Here is a 15,963-nt window from a genome sequence, read left to right as displayed (position 1 = left end):
AATAAGGTGTCAGATGTTGTCAATCGCGGCTTTGTTACATAGAAAATGACAAGTTTTTGACAGGAAGTCAATGACCGCTACCGCCCAGTTACGCCGAGTAAACCTTAGTTGGTATTGATAAATATGGATATATTATTATGGACGTATTTGTTTGGTAGAGCAGTGATGGCCGCCGATTGATTTTTAAATTATATGTTACTTTATACTTACCTATAATATGATTGTTATACCTACATATATATTATATATGATAAACAACAGGTTTCAACAAAAAACTTGTTAATTTAAAAATATATTTTATTATAAAATATATAACACTTATAATAATTACAAAATACATTACACTAGTATTTTGATGAAAATTCACCGACAGTAAAAATCTCAACTTGATCTTAGTTTCCCTGCGTTGTATAAACTGTTTACAAAAATATAAATTAAAAAATATTAAATATACAAATAAAATTTAACAATATTTTATATTACAGATTACAGGTCTTACAGGCGACGGTCAGACTTTTTATGATGCGTATGCAGTGCGACGTCACGCCCCGCCGCGCGCGCATTCACAGACACTACACAAGCGTAATATGTGAATGTGTTGATCGTGCCAGCTTTATCAATTATCAGTGTTATTAGCTGCTTTTTAGGGTTCCGTACCCAAAGGGTCAAAACGGGATCCTATTACTGAGACTTCGATGTCTGTCTGTCTGTCTGTCTCCAGGCTGTATCTCAAGAACCGCTATAGCTAGACTTCTGTCACAGATTGTGAATTCCTGTTGCCGCTATAACAACAAATACTAAAAACATAATAAAATTAATATTTAAGGGGGCTCACATACAACAAACGTGATTTTTTTTACTTTCTTTGCTCGATAATAATAATGGCAACAGGTAGGGACATGAAATTTTCACAAAGTCCTTAATTATGTATAGTACTTTAATAATTAATAATAATATTAGAATAAAATAAAAATTTAAGGGGGGCTACAAAAAACACAATTTTTGGCCTAATTTTGTTCTATAACGGCACGGAACCCTTCGTGCGCGAGGCCAACTCGCAATAGGCCGATAATTTAATAAAAATATATTGTAGTGTCAAACTTACACATAAGTTGCATTTTATTTTATAAAAAAATATTAACAAACGTTAATTTCATAAAGTATTGTGATATATTTATATATTTAAAAAAGATTGAACACTTCACTTCTTAAAATTAAGTTTATTTACATAGAATTTGTTGCACTCTGACATTGTATAAGTTATCAAAAGTATACTTTACATAAATCCTTTGCTTTTGGTCGTTATATATTGTATTTACATCGTTACTACAATATTACTATAAAATATAGTTTATTAAGTATTTCTTTGTACTGAACATAGCAGTCACAGGAAAGGGATAGTTAGAATCTAGGTCTAATCTAAGAGGATAAAGTGCTAGTACTTTACTAGAAGACTGGATTCGCATTGCGGCAGTGTAGTTGTAAGACGAACTTTATCTAATAAATACTCTTTTTAAGAAGGCGACTTAGTCCAAAATTGTCGATTTTATAAATCATTTTTGTACTTGATAATAAGCCCCGAATTGTTTAATTTTCTAAACACAGATACTACATTATATTTCCGAGAATTCGATCTGAGCGAAAACACGATATCGTAAAATTTTCTCGATAGAAAAAAAACACAAACATGCATCTAACTTTGACGATTTTTTTCATATATTGCCAAAACCATGCATTAAACTGAGTTAATATTTTTACACATCTAATAAAATTCTATCACCGAGGGTTCGACCTAGCGGATTCTAATTCAAAAACTGGGAATCTAATTCAAAAGTAGTCTTACCGTGTTCTCGTAATTTATACGGATAATAATGAAGGCATACCGTAGAAACACACTTCATAAGATACAATCTATATTTACAAATAATTATTTTCTCGGCTGCAAAGATTTGAATGTAATTTAGTGTTTAACTTTAAGAGGTTTTAGGAAACCATAATCGTTTTTCCAGTTTTAGTAGTAATACTCTCAACTCTTAGCAAAACCCGGGTATTGAATCTATATACAGTGTGTAACAAAAATAAGTGATAATACTTAAGGGTGTGTACGTATTTCTTGTAGAGAGTTCACTGTGAAATTAGCAGCTCTGAAAGACGAAAATTTTTTTTCACTTTTGTATGGGCAAGGGCCCGAGCGTCACGAGTTTCTCCATACAAAAGTAAAAAAAAAATTTGGTCTTTCAGCGCTGCTACTTTCACAGTGAACTCTCTACAAGGAACACATACACACACTAAAGTATTATCACTTGTTTTTGTTACACCCTGTATATATATAAAAATGGATTTTCAATTGTGTTAGTAACGCTGAAACTCGAAAACGGCTGAACGGATTGGGCTAATTTTAGTCTTAAAATATTCGTAGAAGTCCAGGGAAGGTTTTGAAGTTCACCGGGACAGCTAGTAAAATATAAATTAGATTCCTGATTAGTACATAATATTATGTAAATGTTAATTTGTTTCTACCGACATTTACATGCCGTTGTAAGCGGGACCGCCGCCTCCCTCCGGGACCACCCAGTTGATATTTTGTGAGGGATCCTTGATATCACAAGTCTTACCTGAAAATAAAAATTAGTTAATGTTATTTGTATTACAATAATTATAGGAGCAATTATCAGATAGATAGTAATATAATATACTTACAGTGTATACAATTTTGTGCGTTAATTTGTAGCCTCTGACCGTCTCCGGTTTCCATCGGGACATACTCGTACACTCCTGAAATTGAGAAAGATAGAATTATCAATTACTGATAACTAATTCATATATAATATTGAGAATCCATCTCGTGGTATGGCTAAGCGGCAAAGACATAAATATAGCTCTTTTAGTTTCGTAGAAAAGTGTCTGTGACATACGGACGGACGGACGGGCAGACAGACAGACAGACAGACAGACATGACGAATCTATAAGGGTTCCGTTTTTTGCCATTTGGCTACGGAACCCTAAAACTTGACACACAAACTGCAAGCATTTTCATGCTTCTTATTTCCAACTTTTGTGAAATTATCTTGTTTTCCAACATAAGCGATACCACTTTTTTTATGACAAACTTTTAAATACTAATCGTATTATGATTTATGCGCCAATCATTAGCAATCTGATACTCTTTTGTAGGTGCCGATATACACAATATTATTATTTTCAATATAATATAATGACTCTGAATACAGGTTAGTGATATTACCTGCGGGGCAGAACCGCGCCTCAGGTCCGTCGAACTCGGCCAGGTTGCGCTTGACGGGCACGCTGTCGTCGCGCAGCGTCAGGTGGGGAGGTTGGTCCGACTCGTGGTTCGTACCTGAAATATCATTCATATCACGTTAAAACCAACATGCTAATCTTAATTTTTCCATAGAAATTTACATGCGATGTATGAAGTTAAAGATATAATATTGATAGCTAAATATACCTCTTCCTTTTCTAGAAAAACTTACACCAGTTTAAATCAATTAGAAACTCGGTCATACCGTAATTTGTTAAACACCTGCAAACTAACTGATCTGTATGGGGGCATGTGCTATCGCTATGGGCTATCATCTATTTGTCCTCTTATGCGTATCATTCTAAAACCTATGCTGCCTTATACTGTTATGTTTAACAGTAGCTAGCACTTAATAATCGCTACACAGTATTATTATAATTATTCAGCTCATAATATTTTCTTCAAGATACACTATATAGCAAAGTTTTTACCTGTCAACGCCACAGACGACAGCAAGTCGAAGGTGATGACACCGTCAGGCTTGGGGTACTCGATCGGCTGGCACTCTTTCGCCGGCTTCAACTTTGAGTGGTCCGCACCTGAAATTTTTTTTTTATGAAGTAAGGGGGCAAACGAGCAAACGGGTCACCTGATGGAAAGCAACTTCCGTCGCCCATGGACACTCACAGCATCAGAGGAGTTGCCGGCCTTTTAAGAGGGAATAAGGTAATAGGGGAGGGTAGGGAAGGGAAGGGAATAGGATAGGGGATTGGGCCTCCGGTAAACTCACTCACTCGGCGAAACACAGCGCAAGCGCTGTTTCACGCCGGTTTTCTGTGAGAACGTGGTATTTCTCCGGTCGAGCCGGCCCATTCGTGCCGAAGCATGGCTCTCCCACTTATTAAATTTCGCCCTAAGGATCAATTAACAGGATACAGGACCTGTTTTAATATGCATCAATTATTGTTATTATCAATAAAATTATAGCCATTAAACTTGAACTTTATTTACCACACAAGATACACGTTTCATTGTAAGAGTTTGAATTTTAAACTGGCGCTACGTTTTAATTAAGTCGTAAACAGGGCTAAAATAATAAATCTTATTTTTTAATACTTTGATCTATTCTTGATTCCGATTATTTTTATATAATTCGGCCAAATGAATCTGCCATTGTATTTATAAATTGCGCGGACAAAACACTAAAATTGGTAGCATAACAGAAAGAGCTTTGGAGATAAAACTAAGTCTATACCTAGGACCCAAATATTGGCCGGTAAAAAAAACTATTAAAAAAATATAACTGTCATAGTGTACCTCCATGACTGAGCGTCCAGGGCTCCATGCCACGGACGGCGGTGGAGAAAGCGGAGTAGGCGATGCCGCCGTACAGACCGAGAGACGTGTGGAACGATGGACGGCAGTTACGCACTTGCTGAAAATTTAATTAAATATATTTTATTTTCGAATTGGTAACAAAGTTTGTCTTTCTGAAAGTCTACAATAACTACCACTGTAAAAATACAGAATAATATACTAACAGAGAAATTAATTCATAGCACACAACGATCACTCGGCAAAAAAGGAAGAGGAAAGCATAGTATTCGTCATTCTCTTTTACTGTACTCAGCGTTGCCAGACGTCCCGAATTTGGCGGGACGTCCCGATTTTTTCATCAAAATTAATGTCCCGCGCGGGACAGGCTCAGTCCCGCTTTTCGGAGAAAGCCTGAACGTACGTGCAGCGTGCTGAGAAAGAAAGGTGCGTACTGCGTAATGAAGATAAGAGTGTGGGAGGTAGAGGGGTGGATTTTCTTTGGCTACTTTAGCTATCTATTGTCACGTAAACGTTATTTTAACACAAATCAAAAGATAAAGATTAAAAAAACTTTTGATTTTATACCTTTTTTACTTTGTCCCGCTTTTAACTGAAGAATCCCGCTTTTTCACTCAAAAAGTTCCAAAGTCCCGACTTGGCACAAAAAAATCTGGCAACGCTGACTGTACTTGTGTCTTATGTACTTTTAATTTTCATAATACTATAGTAGCGTTACATATTGTTAAACCTTTACATTAAATAATTACTATGGGATTTACGTCTTGTAAAACCATAATGTTGACCGACAAGCTTTTAGTGTTACCTTTAATTCCTTGTACACATATGAGCTCTTCAGTTTGTCCTCGTACAGAGTGGGCGTTACTCCCTTCTCGTGAGTCGCCTCGCCCGATATAATGAGCTCCATTGCCGCTTCCGCAGCGAGCATACCTGGAAACAGTAATTCAATATTTAAATCGACTCTGTTATGATAATGAGGCGTTTGGTTAACCCATCAATCCCCAAACGACAGGCGGCTGCCGCATAACAATTGAAAATCTATTGCGTCTGCGATAGTACTGACCACTCTTCATGGCGTTGTGCGTTCCCTTGATGCGCGGCACGTTGAGGTACCCCGCGGTGTCTCCGGCCAGCACTCCGCCGGGGAACACCGGCACCGGCAGACACTGCCATCCCCCCTCCACCAGAGCACGAGCACCGTACGCCACGCGACTGCCACCTGGAATACACGTCAATAACAAATTAAAAAAAAAATACGTATGACACTCGGGCACTGCCGCGGTTAAGGTCTTGCATAGTAGCTTTTATAAACTTATGCAATTATCTCTAGTCTAGTCATCGCACCCACACAAACACCGCGCCACGCTGAAAGGCTACGCAGCACTGCTGTACAGGTCAGGGGGGGTGGATTAGGTTAAGAGCGTTTACGTCGTACGCATAATTTCAAGTTTCAGGTAATTCAGTGCACTTTTATTCACACAGAAGCTAGTGCGACTGTGTGCGTGAGTTGGTTCATTATTGTCAAATCAAAAGATTTTGATCCGTGCGGTATGCGGATGCAATGTCGATGCGAGTCGATTTATTATTATTGATTATGATTTACCATTACATTTTAGCATACTATTACTACCATGGACTTAATATATACTGTCGTATAGACCATCTGACAACCCGAAAATGCGTGACCATTTTCGATCTGTCAATGTGTGCGTGTGCTAGTGATGTATATTTTACTATCGATAGTATAGTATTTTGCTATCGATAGTATAGTCCGTTCGAGTTATTTTACCTGAGTTTCTATAAGAAATAAATAATATGCAGCTTTGACAGATTTTATATTTCAAATTAGGTATCATAAATTTTAATTGCCAAAAAAAGGTGACGACTGAAAAGTAGATACACATTTTCGTTTGGAATGATTTTTCTATCGTCGGATATGTTATGACATGAGGTTCTTATAGGGGTAAATAATATACACATAACACATTATAAAGTTACTTATTTATTACTCAGGTAAAATCTATCTGGTAAATCAGCCCTTACATTGAAAGTAAACGTTGAAAGTAAACAACACACATAGTATATTATATTTTATTTTTAAATTAAATACATATCATAAAATATCATAATATATTTTTTTACAATTATTTTTAACCGACTTCCAAAAAGGAGGAGGTTAGACGTTCGGCTGTGGATATATTTTTTATGTATGTTCAACGAATACTCCGCCGTTTGTGAACCGATTTTCAAAATTTTTCTTTTGTTGTACATTGTATTGTTCCGAGTAGGTACCATGTTCACAAAAGTGGTGGTCTGGTGATGGAAACCATAAGAAATCGAAGTGACTCCTTGATATTCAAATGGGAACATATGGTTATTTTGAATTTATATGTTGTATTTGACAACATTTTTTTGTAAACATTTTTTTAAGCTTTTTGCATTAAATATCAATATAATTAATAATAAGGTTTTAAAATACATTAAAAAAATCAAAAATTATTTTTTTCTGAAATAATCAATTACGGGACCAGACTGATGTGTCGTGAACCATTCATAAATAGTAAGCGACAGCCAGACTTTTGTCATTTAATAAAAGCTGAAAGTTTGCCTGTTTCTGACCTCTACAGAGGTAAGAATGACCAGCAACTATGGAGTTTCGGTCGCGACTCGCGGTTACTTAAGGAGGTATCCAGTTATGAAGGTCCTTCGAGAAAGAGTAAAGCTCAATATCATAATTTGTATTCTTCGCAGTTAGTTGAGGAATCTCGTCTTCCAGTGCTGGACATCTTTGACAGTTGTTTCCCACTGCCAGACACCCTCATGGCTCAAAGTCTAATACTTTAAGAAGGTTTAAGGGTGCCTGGCAGTGGGAAACAACTGTTAATTATTATTTTTAACTAAAAATTCAAACCAACTTCCAAAGTAAAAACAATAATAACATCTATATTATATGAACTAAAAAGTATTAAATAATTTTTCCTATCTAATAGTGCCTTTTTCCGAATTCGGCTAAAAAACCACTATTTCTGTACTCAATCTTCATCATTTTGAAGTCGGTACCAGATAGCTGAATCTTCAGTCTGCCAGAATATTTGAAACTTTTGGAACTGGCACCGACTTCAAAATTATGAAGATTGAGTACAGAAAGTTGATTTTTAGCCGAATTCGGAAAAAGATGCCAGCCCCATCGTATCTATAGGTATGATTAACAATTAATTAAATATCCTATACAAACACACTGCCGCATCGCTTGCAGGTGAGGATATTATGCTTACATACCAACATAAATCAGTAATACTAACCTTAAATTTATCAATTAACTCCTTCCTTTCATCCGCAGTCCGCACCTTTCACACATCTCTTTTTAGTTACTTACCTAGTAAACCATCGCGTACGGTACTATACTTACGTAGAATAACACACCTGCATATTATTCTACGTATCTTATTAGTTATTACAATTTGTTAACAGTCACACATACAAAATATTATATCAGCTGCAGATAATTTTAAACAATACCACAGAATAGATAATAGTACAAGTACATTTAAAAATATTATTGAAGCAACTTACTTCTCAGAAGTAATGTCAAATGTGTGCCTTACGCTCTGGAGTTAAGGTTGAATTTGTTATGTTAATTTTTTGTGACATTGGTGACCCTGTCGTGGTAATGATGATGATGATGATGAATGTAATTTGCATAGTAGCATATGCTTTCAGTTCTTAAAACAACGCCTAAACCCCCAAACTTGTATCTATAAGGAATCCTGAGTTCTCTTAGTATCTTTGGAACCATAGTATACCTCGGTGCAAAATCTTGCGTTTTGATAGCATATGCTTAGGATGCTTCCCATAAAACCAAAATCACCATATGTTTCCATATAAATTTCGAGGAGTTTCCTCGATTACTCATGGTTCCCATCATCAGGTCACCACGTTTGTGAAAATGGGACCAAATTGAAGTGAAACCTCATACAACAAAACAAAAATTTCAAAAATCGGTCCACAAACGGCGGAGTAATCGTTGAACACACAGCCGAACATATAACCTTCTCCTTTTTGGAAGTCGGTTAAAAATGTCCGGCACTGGAAGAAGTGATTGCTACACTTACTGTAAATAATATAAGCTATGAAATTCAGCTTTACTCTTTCTCGAAGGTCAGGTAGACCATCAGAACTGGATACCTCCTTAAGTAATTGCGACCAAAACTCCATAGTTGTTGGTCGTTCTTTTCTCTGTAGAGGTCACAAACAGGCAAACTTTCAGCTTTTCTAATAGCTTTCAGTTTTGCAGATAGATATGATTTAGGCATGAAACTAGCACATATTATTCTATTAACTGTACTTAACTTCGGAAGTCGGTCAAAAATACTGCTATTCAAATACAATTCAAGGTACCTTTTCTGCGTGTTGGTTTTCACATTCATCTTTTTCTGTTATTGTTTCTTCAGTTGATTTACTTTTATATTGCCTGAAATACAAACAGAAAGCACACAAAACATGTTATTTGTAAGTAAGTAATTAAATGAAAAAATATGTTGAAGTAAGGATAACATTGATAATTATAGCAACCTTTTAGCCTCTCTTGCCTTTTCCAAACTTTCCAAATTTTCTACATCTTTGCGTTTTCTTTTCTTTGCTAAAAACATCTTCATTTTGTTTCCCATTAGTTCTGTAATGTAATGTTTTTTAATAGTAAAATTATTTTCCGCCATAAAAAATACATACATAAAATATAATATATTACTTACCAACAAAATAAAATATTTTTCTTACCAAAGAACCAAGATTTTTCGATCGCGCTATAAATGTTCACTACTCAGGTATGCGCGACAAGGGCCAACAAGGGTCATGCGCAGCACGGAGCGATACGTCCTTCCTTCAGCAAGCCTCGCGGCGGACTAATTTGAATTGCTTTGCGCGCAGCGATTTATAGTAGTTTTAAAATATTTGTAGAAAAAAAATGACAAAATATTTGTTGATTAAAGAGTTCTTTTATCATATGAAGCTATTATTATATTGAAATAAGTAAGCTAAATAGGTAAAAATAAGGTTTTAAATTCTTGATATTTCTCATTCTTTGAATTGAAATTTCTTATAGTTAAATACCAAAATGAAATATTTTTTTCTGCTAACTATTTGCTTAAGGATCTTGTCAATATGTTATAATATTTTTTTTTCTAATTAGATCTGTCGCTGGTTTCGTAAATTAAAAGCTTCGAAACTGATACTAAAACGGAATTTAAGAAAACCTCTGTTAAGGTATCGAGATTTAATGTACAAAAGCTCTAAAAATCGTTAAAAATCGTTTTTTTTCTATGCTAACTATAAGGACAGTGAAATTTCCTATAAAAATAAGTAATCAACATTTTTATAAAGGTAAGTGGTTGGTGACTTATTCAAGTTTGAAAAGTACAATTTTAAGCCAAATTTATACGTGGGAGAGCCATGCTTCGGTACAAATGGGCCGGCTCGACCGGAGAAATACCACGTTCTCACAGAAAACCGGCGTGAAACAGCGCTTGCGCTGTGTTTCGCCAAGTTCCTCCGGTTAACTCACTCAGAGTTAACCGGAGGCCCAATCCCCTAACCCCTACCCTATTCCCTTCCCTACCCTAAACTATTCCATTCCCTTCCCTTCTCTACCCTCCCCTATTACCCTATTCCCTCTTAAAAGGCCGGCAACGCACTTGCAGCTCTTCTGATGCTGCGAGTGTCCATGGGCGACGGAAGTTGCTTTCCATCAGGTGACCCGTTTGCTCGTTTATTTCATAAAAATAAAAAATAAAAATAAAAAAAATTAAGCGTGAACGGCGTAAACGCTCTTAAGGGGGTTTAGGTTTTTTCAAATTGAGAAACCTCCTTCGTTTTTGTAGTTGGTTAAATACAGTGTCGCTTCAGTGCCGATATGTTATTAATCATTAATCATGTTACCCAAATATGGTACATAGATATTATGTATAAACTTAATTATTTTTGCGAATGCTAATTAAGCCAACACTACTCCATTATGAAATCAAAATTATTCACTCGTAATTGAAAGTTTAAATCTCAAGGATATGATAATTTACGTGATACAACACATTACACAGTTAATAGTTATTAGTTAATATTTTACTTTATTCATTTACTTTCATAATGTGAAATAAATAATAATACATTATTAAACGGAAAAATGTAGGTAGAAGAACTGGCTTAGTAACTGTGTAACGTGTGATGACGACGCCTCCGTGGTCTAGTGGTATAGAGCGCGGCTCTTGACTCGGAGGTCGAGGGTTCGATCCCGCGTTGGAAACTTGTTACTTCCAAGTTTGGTTAGGACAATGCAGGCTGATCACCTGATTGTCTGACAAGTAAAATGATCCATGCGTCGGATGGGCATGTAAAAAGTCGGTCCTGCGCCTGATCTCTCGCCGGTCGTGTCGGTCTTCCGTCCCACTGGGTTATGAGAGTAAAGGAATAGAGAGTGCTCTTGTGTACTGCGCACACACTTGGGCACTATAAAATTACTCCTGCGTAGCTGGCCTAGTATCAATGAAACCGGCCACCGTCACCGAAATCGGTGTGGGAGCTATTATTATTATTAACGTGTGATGAGGTTACAAATATTGAGGGCAAATATTTTCAAGTTCAACACTTTAGAATCGCGATCCTTCTTTAATCCTATTGCGATTACATTTTAATACTAATTTATTTGAGGTTATGAGTTTGTACCTTCAAACAATGGTTTGATGTAGGGGTGTGTCTTGAATTTCTGGAATTCTTTGAAAGGGCTGAGGTAGGGATTAGCATAGTCGAGTCCAACGACGAAGCCCGCCGCTACTAAGGGCGCTTCGCCCTCTTCCACCTTGAGATGATAGATGAAGGAACCTCCATATGTATTCTTGTCTAAGGGCCAGCCACACGTGTGCTCTACCAAGCCAGGTTTGTGATTCTGAAAATATTATAAACAAAGATACAATATAATATTAAATTAACAAAAGATATTAAATATTCTTATAGAATATTATTTAATCACTACGAAATAATAAAGAATAAAAAAAGAGAGAAAGAATGAATTAATATAAACAGAATCAAAAAGAAATCAGAAAAAAATATAACGGATTTTAGGTAGAATTTTGTAATAGTAATACTTACTTCAGGTTTAACTTCCCAAAGCTCCTTAAGACCAATGCCGTAGGACTGTGGTTCGCTTTTTTCACGTAAGTTGTACTTTTTTGACACCATTTTCGTTAAATGTCCATGGCAACCTAAGGACGAAATAGACTATTTAAATAAAAATTCTTTCCGCGCCAAAAACTACTATTGTATAAACAGTTTTTAATCAAATATTTTACACTTAAATCTGTCCACAACAATGGCAACATACCCTCGGCAAAAATTGTGATTTTCGAGTGGAACTCCATTCCTCTTTCAAACATGTCCTTGGGGCTGCCATCTTTGGCGATTCCCACATCACCAGTAGCCACGCCTTTCAGTGATCCATCATCTCGATACAGGAGGTCTGCTCCTGCACACCCTGGCCACACCTGAAATAAGTTTTTTTACGAACATTGTATCATTTTTTTACAAGAGGACAAACAGGACTTTTGAAATTCTAAAGGTTTCTCAGAAATTCTCAGGTTACTGTGAAGTCTGATTACTTTGTAACATTAAGGCCCTCTTGGCCAGTTGCTTAAAAATATTATGTACTATTTGTATGCACAAATGTGCCTAAATTGTACTGTTAAATGTAATTAGAGTAACTAATTCATGATACTATAATGATGATTTAATTATGGTTGACATAATTAAATCACCAATAATAATCATCAATATTCAAAATCAACATTGACATCACCTAACCAAATAACATTGATCTACCATCAGCTGTTTATGAATAAATTTTTCTCATGATTTACCATTTTATGTACATATTCTATTTACCTCTGCTCCAGCAGCCTCCGCCTGTTCACCTAACCACTTCACCAAGTGTCCCAATCTCACTACATAGTTTCCATGATTGTAGTTTGGCAAACCTAAAATGACCAAGTTACTTTAACTCAATTCAAATAATTTTTTGTATAATGTTGTAAAATATTAAAACATATCAGTTGATGTATAATTTTAAGTTTAAACACAAGCTTATTTACCACATTTTACAAAGAAATATAAAATTATCTAAGGACATTATTTTTACCTGGAAATACTGGTAGTGGAATTCTACCACTTTTAGTTAGAATGCCGAATTTGTCTGAAGTGACAGGGGTGTTGAGTGGTGCACCCTTTTCCTGCCAGTCTGGGATGAGCTCATTGAGGGCTATGGGATCCACACAGGCTCCAGACAGTATGTGACCTCCGGTCTCCGCTGCTTTCTCTAATAAAGTAACTCTGACTTCCTGTAGTGTAAGATTTTTTTTTATTAGAATGCAGCTTTCAGACATTTTTTTACAAATATTTACAGATATTTTATATTCTTTTATGTAAAATTATTTTTCTCTACTCTGGGCATCCTTCACCTTGGAAGATTATTTTCTTGAAATATAAATAATCATATTATATTTATATTCAACACAACTAAAGTATGAAGACTTACAGCTCCTTTCTCTTCTGCTATCTGCCTGGCCCGAATGGCAGCAGCCATTCCCGCTGGGCCTCCACCAATAATGAGAATATCTGTCTCCTCCGCTATTCTCTCCATGTTTATTTCTGCAAGATTCGAAGCTTTTCAATAATTTTAAAACTAATTTCATAAACCTGACTTATTATTTGCTGAAGCCACTAGTCAGTCTATAAAATGTATCTAGTTATATTAGTAAGAGTTCATTACATTTTAAACTATTTTGTAGCCTTGGAACACAAATTTTTGTTATGGTGATGAGATTCTTATCTATAGTTTACAGTTTCAAGTTAACTTGAAGGTAAACAATATTGATAAGGTTTGGGTGTTTAATAAATTACGCAAATATAGATAAAAATTCCATATTGCTGGCCTTACCTTTCCATCTTGAATCTTTATCTCGAGGATGTATAGTATAATGTGTTGTTATTTTTGGATACACATCTGAATACAGTCTTCGGGCAGCACTCGTTAGCCTCCCTACTAAAATCACAAAAATATAACGTTCATTTATTTGACAAACAAATTATTTGTATAAAATGAACTTTGAACTTCTAATTTTAAAACGCTATTGCGTAATGATAAATTAAGTCAAGTAATTACAAATATTACGAAGACATATATTTTTAATTTCTAGTCTCCATTTCTAGTCTGCAACCATTTATTTCATTTATTTATTTAAAAACAATTCGAAAACAACAGCTGATAGAAATCGCACACAAACTGTGCAATAACTCTAAGAAATCGTTCATTCAAATCGAGTAAAATAATTTATACACATACTTATATATTTAATATTTTAAATACAAGGTTATAATTATGAAAATAGGGTTGGAAATATCAATAAAAAAACAATAATAATATTTACCCTGACGAGCCGAACTAACGATAGCTGACGCCATTTTTAATTTACTGACAAGTGACAACTGACAAGCACAGATTAGTTATATGTACCTAGTACTGACAAGGGACGTTTTTTGACACATCAGTACAAATGACACTGACAACATTTTTTTTAAGAAAAGAAAATGTTCACAGATATTTGTAACTGCCGATCCACACTCGCGGCGGCGCGGATCGCGCATTCTGCCAAATTTACAATAGACTTATTATAAACTGTCGTAAAATTTACAGACCCACACTCGCAAAGTTCGCGACATGTTCGCAATGTTGTCACTTTTTAATTTCTTCACTTTCTTGATGCACTATAGTTTGCGCTCTTGAGCCGTATTTATCTTACTTTATATTATAAACTAGATGTCCCGCGCGGCTTCGCTCGCGTAAATTATTAGGAATTTTACGGAAATCGTATATTTTTGCGCAACAAAATAGCTTATTCTCTTCACGTAGTCTACTCTATATCTGTGCCAAATAACATACAAAATTGCTTTAGTAGTTCGTGAGATAAACCCTTGCTAATAATTTTCCGTTTTAACCACATTTCCTCTGTTTCTTCGGTCCTATTAGTTTGCGTGATAAAATAGCCTATAGCCTTCTTTGATAAATGAGCTATTTAACACTAAAATATTTTTTTATCGGACCGATAGTTCCTGTGATTAACGTGTTCAATCAAACAAATAAATATTTTTTAAATCGCTTGACAAAATCGAATCTTGATCTAAATGACTATGAAAAGTACAAATGGGTCATAATAGGCTCATAATCATGGGATGCATATAACTTTATAAGGTATATTTATTTATTTGGTAGTAATGATGAATGTAATTTGCATAGTAGCATATGCTTTCCGTTCTTAAAGCAATGCAAAGGAGTTCTCTCAGCACCTTCCCAATCTAATCATGGTATACCTTGGTGCAAAATCTTACTTGTTGATTGCATAATATGCTCAGACTACTTCCCACGAAACCGAAGTCACCACATGTTTCCATATAAATTTTAAGGAGTTCCCTCGATTAGTCATGGCTCCCAGCATCAGATCACCACTTTTGCTAGTATAGTACCAAATTGGGATGACACTCTGTACGCCAAAAGAAAAATCCAAACAAACTTTTATAATATTATAAAATAAATAAAGTACTTATATAAAGTATAAAGTAGGATTAATTATATTCTGTTCACTAAACAATGCTGGCATGTCTTGTATGGCAAAAGCCCTTATTAAAATAAAGATCAAAAAAAAATCTGTGGCGGTACCCACAATTCGCCTAACAATCCTGCACCGCGCTATCGAAATTTCGGAGAACGGCAAGATATAGGTATACAACGTCTGAGATGACGTCAGTGGGCTTAGGCCTGACCGAGCATACCACCTCGCTCGGTCGGAAGATCTTCCTTTGTGGCCACCACGAATCTCTTTGTCGCGGGACAGAAAACCGACAACAATCGGGGAACGGACCGCGAAGTGCGAAACATATGCAAATCGGATCTCTCACTCATGCTTCGCAGGAATTTCGCGGCGCCGCGGCGTCGCGCACGGTTCGCGCGCGAGTGGGGATGCGGTCGGAGAACCAGCCGCGAAGTGCGAAAAATATGCGAACCGGATCCACACTCACGTTTCGCGGAAATTCCGCGGCGTCACGCGCGGTTCGCGCGCGAGTGGGGATGGGGCCTAAGTCCTAACATTAGTGAACCTAATTTCTTGGTCGTCGCGTTGAGTGACGGGTCTCTGGGTTGTGATTTCAGATTTATGAGTTGTGACAACAGTAAAAAATGCAAAACATTGTTAAATCCACTGTAAAATTCGGTATCAACTTTTTTAAGATCACTAGCTTGACGTTAAAGTAATATTGGTTATAAATCTGTCAA

General features: G+C 35.9%; 1 protein-coding gene and 1 long non-coding RNA gene across 2 annotated transcripts; both read right to left on the bottom strand.

Annotated features, from left to right (window-relative positions):
• Window positions 1–1,812: 1,812 nt before the first annotated feature.
• Window positions 1,813–14,122, bottom strand: LOC121726622 (electron transfer flavoprotein-ubiquinone oxidoreductase, mitochondrial). The gene is made up of 16 exons (XM_042114055.1): window positions 14,066–14,122; window positions 13,576–13,680; window positions 13,174–13,286; window positions 12,778–12,976; window positions 12,525–12,616; window positions 11,968–12,127; window positions 11,736–11,848; window positions 11,313–11,532; window positions 5,662–5,817; window positions 5,404–5,528; window positions 4,581–4,698; window positions 3,755–3,862; window positions 3,246–3,359; window positions 2,701–2,775; window positions 2,453–2,615; window positions 1,813–2,056 (listed from the first exon to the last, which is right to left on the bottom strand). The coding sequence occupies exons 1-15, from the start codon at window positions 14,097–14,099 to the stop codon at window positions 2,527–2,529; spliced, it is 1,821 nt and encodes a 606-aa protein (XP_041969989.1). The 5' UTR covers window positions 14,100–14,122; the 3' UTR covers window positions 1,813–2,056; window positions 2,453–2,526.
• Window positions 8,780–9,549, bottom strand: LOC121726628. Its single transcript, XR_006035562.1, has 3 exons — window positions 9,350–9,549; window positions 9,171–9,270; window positions 8,780–9,069 (listed from the first exon to the last, which is right to left on the bottom strand). It is a non-coding gene; the product is annotated as an uncharacterized LOC121726628 (long non-coding RNA).
• Window positions 14,123–15,963: the final 1,841 nt, after the last annotated feature.

This window comes from Aricia agestis, chromosome 4 (genome assembly GCF_905147365.1).
Source record: "Aricia agestis chromosome 4, ilAriAges1.1, whole genome shotgun sequence".
Classification (NCBI taxonomy): Eukaryota; Metazoa; Arthropoda; class Insecta; order Lepidoptera; family Lycaenidae; genus Aricia; species Aricia agestis.
Note: the sequence above shows the minus strand (reverse complement) of the source record. Positions and strands in the feature narration are given on the sequence as shown.